We start from the raw sequence: 16,677 nt of genomic DNA on the forward strand, positions 1-16,677 counted from the left end.
GAATGACTCTTTGCTTATATGGTTCTCTCATTCTTACATGGTGTGAGTCAGAATGTGTCTTCTCGTTGTGCAACAAAGAAGTCTTGAGAAAAAAAAGGTCTTCAGTTGTATCATGAGTCATGCGTGGTGAAACCTAACCTTGATTGAGTGCTTTTATTAAACAGGCCTCATGCTGAGCATTCCCACCATGAATGTGGCCTCATTTAACTTCTTATGTCTCACCTACCTCCCAAAACTTGACCCTGAGCAGTAAGAATATGAAGCACCACTCTGAAGCAGTGTCCATTGTCAGCTTTACACTTTTCAGGCCAAAACACAAGACCGCATACAGTGGTTTCTGAGTTCTATAGGCCTTTGACCTTGATGAAGAAAAGTGGAGGCCCTACCTGCTATTTCCATTTCTTTGCCCTTTCGGGCCAGTGTGCAGGTGTCAGAGTCAGTGGGGACATCAGAGCAGTTTGCAGCACACTGAACCTCTTTGTCCTTAGTGGACCCAAGTAAATGGTCCCCTGGCACCACAAATAGAATGGTATGCCAGGACAGAATCAACCAAATGTATTAGCACCATCTCCCTTTCTTTCTTTCTTCTGAACAGGTTCCTGATGCTATAAAATCTCAGTACCAGTTTCCACCCCCTCTCATTGCACCCGCGGCCATTCGGGACGGGGAACTGATCTGCAATGGGATTCCCGAGGAATCACAGACGCACCTTTTGAACTCTGAGCACTTAGCCACCCAGGCAGAACAGCAAGAGGTGAGTGAAGGCAGGACTGGGATTCCAGATTCAGTCTTCTTTCCGCCTCATCATAGCTGTTATTGGAAGTAGCCTCAGTGTCTGTCATTCCCACTACACCCCCACCCTCACCCCCCCCTAAGCATTGAGTATTCCACAGAGAACCTCTGGCTCAGATCCTAAAGTCAAGTAAGAGAACTACAGAGTCGACTGGTCTGCTCCTCTCCGTCCGTCCCCCAGTGCACCGCGAGCCGGGCAAATCTATATTGTAGGAAAAAATGAGTAGATCCATAGAGGGGTTAGTTGCTAGTGCTGGACACACAGCAGGTGCTGGGGTACTTGCTGAATATTAGTCACAAGGTGAGCCTTAGGGGCAGAGCGAAAACAAGAATCCCAAGCTCTGCTGACCAGGGGTTGCCTGCCAAGTATACCAACAAGTCTTGGGAATGGAAATGGAATCCTATCAGAAGTCAAGCACACCCTTTCTGGGCATTCACATTGGGACCTCTGAAACAGTGCTTGTCAGCTCTGCTGTAGCCCTGGCCACTGTGGCAGGATGGACTGGCGCCTTCTGGGCCTCTCACCCTCCTCTCCTCTCCTCTCCTTCCATTGCAGTGGCTCTGTAGTGTTGTTGCGCTCCAGTGCAGCATATTGAAACATTTATCTGCTAAGCAGATGCCTTCGCATTGGGACTCTGAACAGACAGAGAAGGCTGATATTAAGCCTGTTATTGTGACTGACAGCTCAATCACCACATCCCTGCAAACAGCTGACAAGGCACCTACACCTTCCCACTACCCCTTGTCCTGCCCCTCAGGGATTAGCACCCAGAATTCCCTGAGCTGCTCTCCACCCCACCAGCCCCCAGCCCTAGAGGACATCAGCTGCAGTTCTTGTGCGGAAAAATCCAAGAAAGCCCCTTGTGGGACTGCCAACGGGCCAGTGAACACAGAGGTGAAAGCCAATGGCCCCCACCTCTACAGCAGCCCCACTGATTCCACGGACCCCCGGCGACTTCCAGGCGCCAACACCCCTCTACCTGGCCTTTCACATCGGCAAGGCTGGCCTCGGCCCCTCACGCCACCAGCGGCTGGGGGGCTTCAGAATCACACCGTCGGCATCATTGTGAAGACAGAGAATGCCACTGGCCCCAGCTCTTGCCCCCAGAGGAGTTTGGTTCCTGTCCCAAGCCTGCCCCCTTCCATTCCCAGCTCTTGTGCCAGCATCGAGAACACCAGCACTTTGCAAAGAAAGACTGTCCAATCACAGATAGGACCTCCGTTGACAGATTCAAGGCCACTGGGCTCACCCCCAAATGCCACCCGGGTGCTCACTCCCCCACAAGCAGCAGGAGATGGTATCTTGGCTACAGGAGCCAACCAGCGATTCTGCTCACCAGCGCCATCATCAGGTGAGTACTGCTCAGCCTCCAGTGACTTGGAATAATTTTATGCTTTTCCTGACAAATAAGACTTAAGGTTCTAAAAACACTTATATCCTTGTGAATGCTTCAGAGGATTTTAATCTCTATATTATTTGTCCTCCCCATATTTCTGTTATAGAAGAGGAAACACATGTTAACTTGTCCTCATCTTATAGGTGGGGTTACTTGGACTCTAAAAGCTTAAGTGATTTCCTTAAGGTGACCTACCAAGGCAGTGGCAGGACTGGAACTACAGCCTGGGTCTCCTGACTCCTTCTCTCACCCTCCAGGCCTAGTCTTCTGCCTGTCTTGTTCCGTCACCTTAGAAGAAGGCAACATGCTCTCTGGAAACCACTGGGGTCAGCCTGAGGTTCTGGGTAACGGCCTCAGTGTTTCTTGATCCACATAAGAGACTAAAGCCATGCCTGATGCAGATTCTCAGAGCCAGCTCATTTGAGGAACTTCCGTGTCAGGGAAGCAGGGACAGAAAGCAGCACTGCCTTTCAGAGTAGCTGCAAAGTGGGATGCCCACAGAGGTTGGTCTGGCCCAGAAGCTTGCCCTCAGACCACATGCCGAAGGGCAGTCCCTTAAGTCTGAACTTGGCCCGGTTTGGACCTGCTCTCTCAGCTATCCCTAGTCAGCACTCAGGACCTCAAGGTTGCTGACCCCAGCATCTGAACCAGGTTTCAGATGCTGCTGGAACCCCCTGTGGTCTCTCCTGTCTGAACTGAAGCTGGCCTCCTAGTCAGCTGGGAATCTCGGTAACCAGGTGACTGTGATTTCTCTGCATGGGGGCCCCTGGTCCCAGGATGGCCCTACTCAGACTATTTTCCTATTTCTCACCATCTCTTAATACCAGTGTGGATATATTTTTGCACGCTATGAATCATATTTCAGCAGTCAAGAGTTGCTAGGGCAGTTGTCACTTCTTTTAGAGGTGATAGGGAGGTGGTAATGACCCAGGGAATGAAGCAACCCTACCACTTTTCCCCAGAGCAGTGGATTGCAATGGTTCTCAGTGCTCTGGAAACTCCTGCGTGCCCGGGTGCATTGTCGTTCCATCTGCCCTTCCTCACCACACGTTTTTAGCTCTAGGAGTTCCAGACCCTATGGGTTGAGAAACAAGAAGGGAACATCACCTTGGGTCCGAAATCCAGACCTGTCTCAGCTGTGGGGGATTGGACCGGTGGGTTTCCCTCAGGCGACGTAAGTAACAGTCTTCCTGCTCCGTCCCCAGATGGCAAGGTCAGCCCCGGCACGTTATCCATAGGAAGCGCTTTAACCGTACCCTCTTTCCCAGCCAACTCTACTGCCATGGTGGACCTCACCAATTCACTTCGAGCATTTATGGATGTCAATGGAGGTGAGTGAGCGAGCTGCTGTGGTAAAGTTGCTGTCCCCAGGCAGCCTTCAGCTCATTTCAAAGGAAGAGAAAGAGTTGCCACATCTAAGAGAGCTAGAACCGTGGGGAAGAGGAGTGCCATTTGGGTAGAGGAATGGGGTAAGAAAGGTGGCTTCATATTCTGTCTCTGCATTCTATATTTGCACATACACATAATCCAAGATGAAGGGAGAACAAAACTGTGCTAAATTGATGGGAAAGAACAGAATCACTTTAGGAAGATCACCTGAACTTTCAGAACAAAACCAAGATCCTCCCTCCCAGAGGAGGGGCCTCATCTCCAAAGTCAAGGAGAATAGGGACAAATATTGATCTCTGTGCACAAGGGTGGGTTGAAAATTCAAGTCTATCAGATATGCAGACCCTCCCTGCAGACAGGCTAATTGGTCTGCTTTGCTCTGTCTTTTTAGTACACTTAGCCTTAAATGATGTTCCTTACTACAGAAGGCAACTATGCAGGCTGCACTGGGGCACTCTCTCACTGTGAATGGCAAGTGAGATGCCCAGCTCTGGAACCTTGTACCACTCTGTACTCAATACTGTTTAAGCAAAAATCACTCAGCTGGATTTCAGAAATGTTGAACTATTTGTGTGACCCTTAACTACTTCCACATTACATTTCCATCTCAGCTGTTTTTTAACCTTTCTCTTTGATTGATAGAAATCGAGATAAATATGCTGGACGAGAAGCTGATCAAGTTTCTGGCCTTGCAGAGAATACATCAGCTTTTCCCCTCCCGGGTCCAGGCTTCACCGGGCAGTGTTGGGACACATCCACTGACTTCCGGAGGGCACCACACAGAAGGTACGCATGCACATGCCTGCTAGCATACCATCAGATCTTGTGAATAACTTCTTGCCTCCCTGGAGAATCAACTTTTGATAGCTCAAATCTCCTTGTGTATCTTCGATAGGCTTAATAAAACAGTATGGTTTTTTCCTCAGAGCAGGAATGAGATGACAACCACAGCTTGGTGAAGTCACTTCCCCAGGTCAAACTTAGGGAAGTCACTCTTTCATACAAGTCCACTTTGAAACACAGCAAAGCAGTTACCACTCCTTAGGGGTGTATGTGGTATGCTCTCTGCTCAGTTGCTTCCTAATATTTGAATTAGAAGTGTTTTTCCCAAGCGGGAAGTTTTGAGTTCAAGGTGAGAAATAGAATAACAGTGGGTAAGCCTCTTAGAAATTATCAAGTGATAGTTCTGCTTGGTTATCTCTGAACATTAGCCCTTAGGAGCCTTGCTGCTTCAAAGTGCAGTCCCTAGACCGGCAGCATCACCATCTCCTGAGACCAAAAAACTGTTAATTCTAAGCATACCTGTAATCCCAGCAATTACAGGACACCGAATCAGGAGGATCACAAGTTCTAGACCAGCCTTGGAAACTTTTTTTTTTTTTTTTTTTTTTTTTTTTTTTAGTTGTTGATGGACCTGTGTTTTATTCATTGATTTATATGCAGTGCTGAGAATCAAACCCAGTGCCTCACACATGTGAGACAAGTGGTCTGCCACTGAGCCACAATCACCGCCCTTAGTATATTTTTTTATTTTATTTATTTATTTTTATGTGGTGCTGAGGATCAAACCGAGTGCCTCACATGTGGTTGGCAAGTGATCTGCCGCTGAGCTACAGCCCCAACCCAGCCTCAGAAACTTAGCGAGACCCTGTCTCAAATTTTTAAAAAAATTTTCAAAAGACTGGGGGTATAGATCACTGGTGGAGTACTCTTGGGTTCAATCCCCAGCATTACAGCAACAACAAAAAAAGACAAATTCTGTGTCCCTACCCCAGACCTACTGAGTCAGAATCTTCACTCTCTCTTCCTGTCTTCCTTCCTTCCCCCCACCCCCAACTCTCTCCCTCTTTTCCTCTATTTGAACCCTAGGCAAGCACTCTACCACTGAACTATATACCCAACCCAGAATCTACCTTTTGACAAGATCCATAGGCAGTTCATTTGCACATTAAAGTTTGAGAAACACTTATTCATGCCTTGTGTTTTTTCATGTTTTCCCTTTAATACCAGCTGGAATGTCCCTGATAAGCTAACCAGCAACTAACAGACTAACACCCTCAAATTTTGTGACCATTTTTAAAGATGGTCCTTCTTATCCCATGCTGGAAATGATGTGAATTAGGAGAGAAGGCCTCATCCTGAAACAGCTCAGTATCTGGAAACATGAATCATCCACTAGGACTTTCTCTAGGCCACAGCCAAAGGTCCAGGTTTTGTTGGTTCATGCTTGGGTCACAATTTCTGAGTTTCTGAATCATCCTATCCCTTTGCCTTACAGTGCAAAGAAAGGAGGTACAGGCCCGAGCTGTGTTCTACCCCCTCTTAGGGTTGGGAGGAGCTGTGAACATGTGCTATCGAACCCTCTACATCGGGACAGGTAAGCCAGCCAGGAAGCTGGGAGAGGCACTGAATATGTTCAGTCCTAATCAGCACTCTTACCAACAAGCTAGAAAGAAATGGTGGAAGCCTTTTTCCAGAGTTGATAAGTAACCCATTGACTGTTCAGACAAGAGTGACTTATGCAACAAAACGGTCAGGTGCTTCCCTGTGTGTCTGTGCGCTTTGCTTTGTCTGTGCCCATTGTGGCCTTATCAGGAATGGGAGTCAGCTCTTGACTACCACTCAGTCATTTGAAACACTGCCAGGAAAGACCCAAGCAGAGGGCAAATGCATTTTTTTAGACTCTGAACCCCCATGTTATATTTCCATGGAAGTACCCCATCCTCTTTAGTAACTCACTGTACCTTCTGGGTAGCAGCCACATAGTTCTAAGGCAGATTAGCTGACAAGGACAGTTGTTAAGCAGGGGGTTGGAAAAGACATCAGTTTTTGTCCAAAAATATAAGGTGGTCCACACCTGTAATCCCAGTGACTTGGAAGGCTGAGGCAGGAAGATCACAAGTTCAAGGCCAGCCTCAGCAGCTTAGACCCTGTATCAAAAAATAAAAGAGCTGGGAACTTAACTTAGTGGTAAAATGCCAGTGGGTTCAGTCCCCAGTACAAAGACAAAATACAAGGAGGGGGACTTGAGCTACCTGCCCCTTGAGGTCTTCTAGCACCCACTCAGAGGCTAACTCCCTCCCTCTCTCTCTCACCTCCCTCACCTCCACCTCTTCCCCCCATACATCGACCTTATAATCTGTTTTCTGCCCTCCTTTTACTCTACTTCTGCACTTTGCAGGAGCTGACATGGATGTGTGCCTTACAAACTATGGTCACTGTAACTACGTGTCCGGGAAACATGCCTGCATATTCTACGATGAGGTGAGGGGTGGAGATGGGTTGAGAGGGAACTTTCCCAACCTAAGGCCTCTTTTTGTTACTGGGTTTTGGTTCCATGCCCTGGGAGGAGGGGAAGAGGGTTGGGAGTCCTCTCCTTTTCTTCCCCAACATTCCTAGAGAAATCTTGGTGTGAAAGGGCATCCTACCATGGCTGCCTGCTTCCAGGGGCAGGGCTATCATTTCTACTGGGGTTAATCATAGGTGCAGGGGAGGGGACCAGCATAGAAGCAAGGCAAGCTCTGTGGATGTGTCCCTGTGAGATCATCATCATGAGTATCTTATCAACAGGAGCCGGTGCTGAGGAGGCAGAGGAAAGGAGCGGTGGGAGAGCAGGGGGTATGGGTCACTAGGAAGGCAGGCTTTCCCAAGGTGAATCTTGAACCCCATTCTGAAAGACTGGGGCAGTGACTCGGGAAGAACATGAGTTCCCTAGATAGAGCAGTATGGCCTCCTTATGTCCTCTCTCCCCTTAGTCACAGGCCCCACACAGCTGACCATACATCTTATCTCACCCTCCTCAGAATACCAAACATTATGAGCTGTTAAACTACAGTGAGCATGGGACAACGGTGGACAATGTGCTGTATTCGTGTGACTTCTCTGAGAAGACCCCGCCAACCCCCCCAAGCAGTATTGTTGCCAAAGTGCAGAGTGTCATCAGTAAGTTGGAGCAGAGGCCTGTGACCACAAAGCTAAGGCCCCATTCACAGTGGTTCTGCCATACCGCCAGTGACCTTCAGTCTCTTGCCTTCCCCGTCCTAGTGGCCAAGCTCTCCTTACTGGTGGGCCCAGGGAAGGCCACTGAGAAGCAAGTGCCAAGCATCCACGTGTATATAGACCTCTTTAGATACCTCAGACTTCTCCAGCCCTTTCTGAGTATCCCTCACCCCTAGTCATGTAGCAGTTGGAATGGGGAGATATGGGGGTCCAATCCTGGTAAAAAGCCCAGATGGGGCAGCTGCTCAGTGTTCCTGTCCAGTGACCATCCCCCTTTTTCCCAGGGCGCCGCCGCCACCAGAAACAGGATGAAGAGCCAAGTGAGGAGGCAGCCATGATGAGTTCCCAGGCCCAGGGGCCACCACGGAGACCCTGCAATTGCAAAGCCAGCAGCTCAAGCTTGATTGGGGGCAGTGGGGCCGGCTGGGAGGGCACGGCCTTACTGCACCATGGCAGCTACATCAAACTGGGCTGCCTGCAGTTTGTCTTCAGCATCACTGAGTTTGCGACCAAACAGCCCAAAGGCGATGCCAGCCTGCTGCAGGATGGGGTCTTGGCGGAAAAGTTGTCTCTCAAGCCCCACCAGGGCCCTGTGCTGCGCTCCAACTCCGTTCCCTAGGGCTGGTGACTAACCTTCCACCAACCTGTACACCCACCCAAGACTCCTGCAATGCAAAAATGTACACAAACCAAGCCCGGGTGTTTTCTATACTCTACCAGAAACCCTTCAACTACAATCTTTGCATGAAATGAAGAAAACCTTTTGACTTTTTTAAAAATCCTTTTTCTTTCTCAAGTTCTAGGGGGCATTTGCACATATATTTGTACTCAACATTTCATGGGAAAGCGGCAGACCCGAGCTGAGGAACAGCGTGGGCAGGGAGGGGAAGATCCATGACCTGGACACTTCCTCAAACACAAACCCTTCCCCCACTTCCTGCTCCTTCCCCCTCGCCCGCCGTTGTAAAATAATCAGAAACTTGTTCTATTTTGTGGCAGTGACAATAGTTTTATATTAAAAGAAAAAATACAGTTTTCATACAGCAAAATCTATACAATATCATTGTTTTATTTAATATAAAGATCGCTACCCACCCTCTTTCCATGGTTCCCACCCTCCAAGTTATTTTCCCTTTCTGCAGCGGTTGCACTACAGGTAGCTACTGTGTATTATGGACAAATGAGAAATGAATTCTTTTTCTGGCTGTCCATCTATTTTATTTCAAATAAGGAAAAGTGTATTTGGATTTTGTGTAAATACATCTAGTGATGACATTTTTTCAATGTTTTTAAAAACTGTGTACAGTACATGTGGTAGAGCGTTTTCTCAAATTGTCTATTGTAGCAAAAATGTTTTTGTCGTAAACCTGTTTTTGTCTTTTTTTTGTTCTCTTGCCACTTCTCTCCTTTTCCTCCCACCCCTGGCTTCCTCCTCTCCTCCCACCCCCACAACTAGTACCAATGTACATAGTAATTGTAATGTTTTAGACTTTACAGAAACTTTCCTGTATTCTGTATATAAAAAAAACAAAAATACTTCAAATTATGTTTTCTGCCTGTCTGTCCTACCTGTCATGTCCCTCAGAGGGGGACCCTCCTTGAGATCTGGGCCCAACAGATAAGAGACCTTTTGAATAGGTCTCATCCTCAGACACTCCTCAAGAAAAGCCTGGGAGAGAGGGGTGGTATTGGAAAAGAATGAGCCTAAAGTGTGGTGGAGGGCAAAGGAAGGGGAGGGGTGCATCTGCTTAAGGGAGTTTCATTTCTTTGGAGAACCCTAATATAGCAGAATTTGGTCTGTAGACTCCACTGTGCCACTTCTAGTTGTGTGATGTAATCCCAACTTGACAATTGCTGTTACCTTAATTATAAAGTCTTGGGACCCTCCCTCATACCTAACCCTTCTTTCCTTCTCCAGACCTTAGTGAAAGACACTCCAGGAAGGTCTTCCTGAGGACAGTTTCCTACTAGAGAACACCTATGCATTCCAACACCGTTTGAGTAGGTGGTGCCTATCTGTGTATTAGGGTTTTTTCCTGAGGATTAGAGAACAAATATTCACAACATCTATAATTGTACTGAGTCCAAAGTGCACGAAACCTCTGGACTCAGGTTTATCCTTGGTTTCCATTTAGTTTTGGTTCTGCCACTGCTCTCCTGTCCGTTAAAATGGGCTTCTTGAACTCTAGAAGTTTATATTCTGCTCAGCAACTGAAATGGTCCCACTTAACTAGTATTTTTATTAGTGCTCAGTATTTTTAAACTGAGCAGAATATATACTTCAAATTATGTTTTCTATCTGTGCTGTCATCTCTCTTCAAGGGGATCCTCCCTGAGATTTTTGGCATGCTGTTAAAGTGTCAAATATCAGGTGCTAAATCATACTGGCTTTCTCAGACGAGGTCCTGCTAATTACCTGACCAAGAGTGCCCTTACCCATGCCTGCCTAACTGTCCCTGCCCACCTATTAGTGTCTACTGTTTCTACTACCTGTGAGAATTAGTCCGGAGACATCTCCTGAAGAGCAATAACAGTTTTACTATCTTTCTGCTTCTCTTCAGAAGTGGTTTAGGGTAGGGGGATATAGACAAGAAACGACTGAGTGGATCCTGACAGTCTTAAACTACTGATGCCACCTGGAGTACTGTTCCCTTTCTGGGCTGTGTGGGAAGGATAGGGAAGAATCCTAGAAGCTGGATGTGTAGATGAGGAATTGAATGATTTGTTCATTGAAGGAAAAGGCGTGTACTTGGATTCTCAAAGACACAGCCCATTCATGCACACGTGTCTCCAGAAGGGAGGGACTCTGCTACATACTCACACCTAGAGTAAACATGTTCATTCAAACAGCGTTGGCGGATATTACAGATGCATGCACAGGCTTGGAGGGACTCCGCATGAATGGTTAGAGAGACCCACCAAGTACTTAAACAATGCCCACAAGATCCAGAGGCACCCACACAACCTGAAGGGTGACCCCAGGGACCAAGGGCATGTACACACATATTAGTCATTCGCACACCCACAGACGTTGCAGATGCGCGTACATCAAGAGCCGGCATTCCCAGGGAGCCGGCGGGCACACACCTAGGGGGCGCTCCCCGAGCCCAAATGCATACATGTACCTCCCAGGTGTTAACACAGGCACGCCGCCAGAGGACGCAGATGCACGCCTAGGGGGCGCTCGCAGGGACACGAGCACACGCACGCACACACACCCCTGCCCCAGCCTCCTGCTGCCTCCGCCTTCGGGAAGCCAAGGCGCGCGCCGTGCCCTTCCAGGCCTGGGCGGAGAAGGGCGGCTGCTGCGGCGCGGCGTTCCGGGTGGCGCCGAGCCTGGCAGGAGTCGGCAGGCACAGTCGGAATGGAGGCGCTACTGCTAGTCGCGGGGCTGCTGCTGGGCGCCTACGTGCTGGTCTACTATAACCTGGTGAAGGCCCCGCCGTGCGGCGGCATCGGCAGTCTGCGGGGCCGCACGGCCGTGGTCACGGGTGAGTGGGGAACGAGTGCTGCGAGTGCGGGTGGCGGGAGGCCGCCACTGCGGGGCTGCAGCCCTCGGGGCTCAGCTGGCTCCCGCCCGCCGCCTGCAGGAGCCAACAGCGGCATCGGGAAGATGACGGCGCTGGAGCTGGCGCGCAGGGGAGCGCGCGTGGTGCTTGCCTGCCGCAGCCGGGAGCGCGGAGAGGCGGCTGCCTTCGACCTCCGCCAGGTGAGGGAAAGCCGGAGCCGGTGGGACGGTGAGCTGAGGACACGTCGGGTTACAGAGGGGCGAGCGACTCGGGAGATCCAGTTCTTGAGAGAGCGGCTCAGTTCTTTAAGTACGGAAGAGGGTACAGTGCTCTGGTCACAAAAGGAAGGAGCACGGCAACCAAGTGGGGGGAGCCTTCCTGTAAAGGAAGAAATTGCTCATCTAAGATGTTTAAGGATCAATAGGAATTAGGCTAATGAAGAGCAGCAGGAAAAGGCAGAGGGAACCACATATGCAAAGGCCCTAAGAGTCTCATTTGAGAAACTGAAAAAAAAAAAAAAAAAAAAAAAAAAAAGATTTAAAGAGGCTGAAGCACAACCTTTAAGAGGAGCAACATGAAGGGGCTCTGAGCCTGGGCCAGGTTCCGGAAGCTCTTATAGGTCCATTGAGGAGTTTGAACTTTTTAGGATGGGCAGCTGAGATCAATAAACAGATCTCAGCAGGCTCTGAGAGAAAAGTTTCTTTTTGAAATGAAACCTTTGTGACTGTGGTGCAAGAGTGGGTAATAAAAGACCAATGAAAAGTCTGTTACAGATTTTAGGGCAAGCAATAACGGGAAGAAGGGATAATACTAGCAAATACCTACACAGTTGCTTACTGTGTCGTGAGCATTTTACAAATATTAACTTATTTAATCCTCACAACTCTATGAAACAGGTACTACTATTGTTCCCATTTTACAGTGAGAGAACTGAGGCCCAGAAAGATTAAGTATCTTGCCAAAGGTCACACTCTAGTAAAAAGCAAAGTCAGAATTTGAATCCATTATCCATTACACTGTAATACATAGGGGGCAGATTTTAGTAATAGCAGGAGATGGACTTTTTAGAATTAGGTGCCTGGGGAAAGGGAAAAGGAGGGAAGTGCCTGGTGACAATCCAAGCCCTTGCCGCTCCACAGGAGAGTGGGAACAATGAGGTCATCTTCATGGCCTTGGACTTGGCCAGTCTCGCCTCGGTGCGGGCCTTTGCCACTGCCTTCCTGAGGTCTGAGCCACGGCTGGACATCCTCATCCACAATGCCGGTGAGGGGCTGCAGGCCCTGAAGGGGGTTGAGGGGTGGTCAGGGGCAATTGCCCCCTCCAGTTGGACCCCGCCAGGGACCAATAGATACATGGGAAGGTTGCCCCTACTTCCATCTCAGAGACTGGGATGCTGAGACATGCGGGGCTCCTTCAGAAGCAGCTACTCACACCTAGCCCATACCCCAGGGATCAGTTCCTGTGGCCGAACCCGAGAGGCCTTTAACCTGTTGCTGCGGGTGAACCACATTGGCCCCTTCCTGCTGACACATCTGCTGCTCCCTCGCCTGAAGACATGTGCCCCTAGCCGTGTGGTGGTGGTATCCTCAGCTGCCCACCGCCGTGGACGCCTTGACTTCACACGCCTGGACCGCCCAGTGGTGGGCTGGCAACAAGAGCTGCGGGCATATGCCGACAGTAAGCTAGCCAACGTACTGTTTGCCCGAGAGCTCGCCACCCAGCTTGAAGGCACTGGTGTTACTTGCTACGCAGCCCACCCAGGTAAGACCTGGATCTTTGCTCCTATTTTCCCTTCTCCCTTCCTTGGCCCTATCCTGAACTTCCCCCGCCTCTCACTGAGTCACAGAATCTCAGAGCAGGAAAAAAGCACGGTCCAAGGAGGAGACCTGTTCCTTGCTGATCGTGGAACCAGGCTCTCCCCAGGTGGGTTCTTCCTGTCACACCTCATGCATCGATGCTGACTGCTGGATAGTGTATGACAATAAGACCTGGGATCTCACCCCATGGAGTCATTGATACTGACTAGATACTGACTAAACTGAGCATAACATGATGATTATGATAGCTAATAATAACCTCATTCATTCAGGAGCATTTACGAAGTACCTACTACATATCAGGCATTATTCATGACTTTGGGGATATAACAGTGAACAAAACAGACATTGGGCTGGGGGTATAACCCAGTGGTAAGAACACATGCCAGGGGGCTGGGGAGATAGCTCAGTCGGTAGAGTGCTTGCCTTGTAAGCACAAGGCCCTGGGTTCGATCCCCAGCACCCAAAAAAAAAAAAAAAAAAAAAAAAGAACACATGCCAAAGGCAGGTAGTGATAAAAAGAGAAAGGGAGTAGTATAACTGTAAATAAGTTCATTCTATTTTTAATTTTTATAATTTAAAAAAGAATTTAAATTTATTTTTAAATTTTTTTAATTATTAATTTTTTACTACTGGGGATTGAACACAGGGGCTCAGTCTGTCTTCCCTTTTCTGTATCCCCAAATTCCTATCTCCTTTCTCTCCCCACAGACCTGCAACAAAATAAACAACCCACCCCATGTCCTTGGCTCATGCCCTTGACCCCTGCCCTTCGCCTGCAAAAAAGAAACATGAGGGTGATGAGCACATGCTGCAGAAACTGGCTCACAATTGTGTAACTCCCCTGACTCCACATATGGTCCAGCCCCAGCAACCAACCCTCTATAATATTAACACTCCACACCACTCCACACTCTCTCTCCATCTGGAGAGGGTCACATTGTCCCTTCAATGTGAATTCCTCTATACCCCCAAAGCTTCTCACCAAGAAGATGGCCACATTCTCCCCTGAACATGTATTTCTTACTGTACCCCAAAAGATGTTTCTCCCTGAGACAGCCCACATCTCCCAAGAATGTGTATCTGCTTTCCTAAAAATCTGTTGGTGTCTGGGCTGGGGGGAAACTATAAGGAAAGATAAAACAGGGTAAGGGGAATATAGAATGCCAGAAGGTTCTATTCTCTCAATTGCAATCAAGGAAGACATCTGATAATGTGACATTTGAAGCAAAACACACCTATAATCCCAGTGACTCAGGAGGCTGAGGCAGGAGGATGGCAAGTTCTAGGCCAGCCTCAGCAATATAGCAGGACCTTGTCTTAAAATAAAAATGACTGGGGATATAGCTCAGTGGTATAAATAAATGAATGAATGAATGAACTGTCAGCTCCCTGCAGTTGTTGCTATGCTTTAAAAAAGGTAAATTTGGGACTGGGGATGTGGCTCAGTGGTGGAACATCTTGCCTGGCATGTATGAGGCGCCCTGGCTTTGAGCCTCAGCACCACACACACACACACACACACACACACACACAAAAGACATTTGAACAGAGGCCTGAAGGAGACAAGAAATGAAGTGTTATTTCTGGGAGAACTTGGAAAGACAACAGAGCAGCCAGGCACAGTGGTACATGCCTATGATCCCAGCTGCTTGGGAGACTGGAGCGGGAGGATCACAAGTTCCAGGCCAGCCTCAGCAACTTCTGGAGACTCTGTCTCAAACATAAAAAGGTCTGGGCATGTAGCTCAGAGGTAGAGCACTCCTGAATACACAGTACAAAAAAAGAAGAAGAAGAAGAAGAAGAAAGAAAAAAGAAAAGAAAGCCAGGCATGGTGGTGCGTGCCTACAATCCCAGAGGCTGAGGTAGGAGAATTGAAAGTTCAAAGCCAGCCTTAGCAATTTAACTTTTACTCTGGCGAACAGATTCACCCTTGCCTTTAGAGAATAGGTTATAAACTGGGCATAGTGGCACATGCCTGTAATCTTAGTGACTCAGGAGGCTGAAGCAGGAGGATAGTGAGTTCAAAGCCAACCTCAGCAGCTTAGCTAGGCCCAAAGCAATTTAGCAAGACCCTGTCTCAAAATAAAATGTAAAAAGGGCTGGGTACATTGCTCAGGGGTTAAGCATCCCTGGGTTCAATTCCCGGTGAGAAAACAAAAAAGAATAGGCTACACCAGGATAGTAAGATCTGCCCTGCTGATATTGCCAGACTACATTTTAGATAATCATTGCTTAAGGCTCATTAGTAGTTATAATTGTGATAATAATCATACTCACAACTAGCCTTCATTAAGCTTATATGAAACTTTTTAACTTCATGTCCTTAATGTCCAAAATAGTGCCTGATATACCATAAGTTCTTAATAAATGCTAGTTAAACAAGGGAATGGGGCTTGAGCTATTAGGAAATATGGAGAGAGCCTGGGAGGCAGGAGACATAGCATGACCAAATCTGGGAAATGGACATATGCAATCAGTTTGGATGGACAGAAGGAGGTGTCCTGTTGGAAACTGAGTGAACTTACCTGGGGGCCCCTGAATGCATGGTAGATACTACCCTGACTTCCCTGAAATGGAATTCTGTCCTCAGTTCCCTCTGGCTCTGTTTAACTGCTCTTACTCTGGGCCCTCACCTACCAACCTTTCTTCCTACCCCCAGGGCCTGTGAACTCAGAGCTATTCCTGCGCCATGTTCCTGGATGGCTGCGCCCACTTTTGCGCCCACTGGCTTGGCTGGTACTCCGGGCACCCAAAGGAGGGGCCCAGACTCCTCTGTACTGTGCTCTACAGGAGGGCATCGAGCCCCTCAGTGGAAGATACTTTGCCAACTGTCACGTGGAGGAGGTGCCTCCAGCTGCCCGCGATGACCGGATAGCCCACAGGCTGTGGGAGGCCAGCATGAGGCTGGCAGGGCTTGGGCCAGGGGAGGATGATGAACCTGATGAAGAACTCCAACCTGAGGACCCAGGGACCCCATGTTCTCCAAACACTACCCATGCTGAGGAGCCCCCAGTTTCTGAACCTTCTCCTGACCCCCGGAATTCACCAGACTTGTCTAAGGTTACACGTCGAATTCAGGTTAAAGCTGAGCCTGAGCCCCAAGTCTCCTAATTCCCACACCTGGATGCTTTCCATGGCACTTCCTGACGCTGAAAACCTCAGCCGTGTGCCAGCCCATACCCTGGGCACTGAGGGGTTTTCCACTTTTACCTTTGTGTTTACTTTCTGGAGCCTCTAGGTGTATCCAGGTGTATCCAGGACAGCTTTTTTCCTGGTTGAAGGTAATAATGAATACTTCTCCCTGAGAGGGACAGTAACCCCAGATTCAGGGGTGGAGGATAATGTGCCAGAAACGGCTTCCAAGGAATTTGGATTTCAGATTCCCAGGCCCTACCCTGAGTAGTTCTGGTCAGCTCTCCGGCAAGGCCAGGAAATTTGTAATGTAATGCACTTCCCAAAGCTAAGAAGTACTGAACCATCTAGCTAGGTAGTTAAATTACCTTCATTTTACAGAAATGGGATTAAGTTCCCAAGCAAAGGACTCACTCAAGGTCTCAGCTAGTAAGAACCAGTAAGATGGGTGAACCCAGGGGTCTGACACCAGGGCCGACTGCTGTTAAAGTGAGTGATGGAGGTGGGGCAGGGCAACGCAGTTGTAATCCAGGTGCCCCGAGAGAGTAAGGGGGATGCCTTCCGGGATGCTTTGGGGCTGGGTCCCGCGATCTGGAACCCGCCATAATAAAGCGAGTTGACTGCCAAGGCTAGCGGCTG

The 16,677-nt window shown here is 48.7% G+C and overlaps 2 protein-coding genes across 3 annotated transcripts in view; both read left to right on the top strand.

Moving 5' to 3' along the window:
• Phf12 (PHD finger protein 12) overlaps window positions 1-9,114 on the top strand; it is a 43,045-nt gene extending 33,931 nt beyond the window's left edge. Inside the window, exons 8-15 of one of the 2 annotated variants that reach the window (XM_047545951.1) lie at window positions 596-754; window positions 1,349-2,144; window positions 3,395-3,520; window positions 4,221-4,364; window positions 5,857-5,955; window positions 6,760-6,842; window positions 7,382-7,520; window positions 7,862-9,114. In XM_047545951.1, coding sequence (XP_047401907.1) covers window positions 596-754; window positions 1,349-2,144; window positions 3,395-3,520; window positions 4,221-4,364; window positions 5,857-5,955; window positions 6,760-6,842; window positions 7,382-7,520; window positions 7,862-8,196 — 1,881 coding nt within the window. In that variant the 3' untranslated portion in view covers window positions 8,197-9,114. Of the gene's footprint in view, window positions 1-595; window positions 755-1,348; window positions 2,145-3,246; window positions 3,302-3,394; window positions 3,521-4,220; window positions 4,365-5,856; window positions 5,956-6,759; window positions 6,843-7,381; window positions 7,521-7,861 lie in introns of those variants that run through there. The other variant, XM_047545953.1, reaches the window with a different exon arrangement.
• A 1,667-nt stretch (window positions 9,115-10,781) lies between these two features.
• Window positions 10,782-16,669, top strand: Dhrs13 (dehydrogenase/reductase 13). The gene is made up of 5 exons (XM_047544917.1): window positions 10,782-11,068; window positions 11,168-11,286; window positions 12,226-12,349; window positions 12,536-12,847; window positions 15,566-16,669. Exons 1-5 carry the CDS (start codon window positions 10,942-10,944, stop codon window positions 16,015-16,017), a joined length of 1,134 nt encoding a protein of 377 aa, XP_047400873.1. The 5' UTR covers window positions 10,782-10,941; the 3' UTR covers window positions 16,018-16,669.
• The last annotated feature ends 8 nt before the right edge of the window (window positions 16,670-16,677 follow it).

This window comes from Sciurus carolinensis, chromosome 3 (assembly GCF_902686445.1).
Source record: "Sciurus carolinensis chromosome 3, mSciCar1.2, whole genome shotgun sequence".
In the NCBI taxonomy this organism is placed as follows: Eukaryota; Metazoa; Chordata; class Mammalia; order Rodentia; family Sciuridae; genus Sciurus; species Sciurus carolinensis.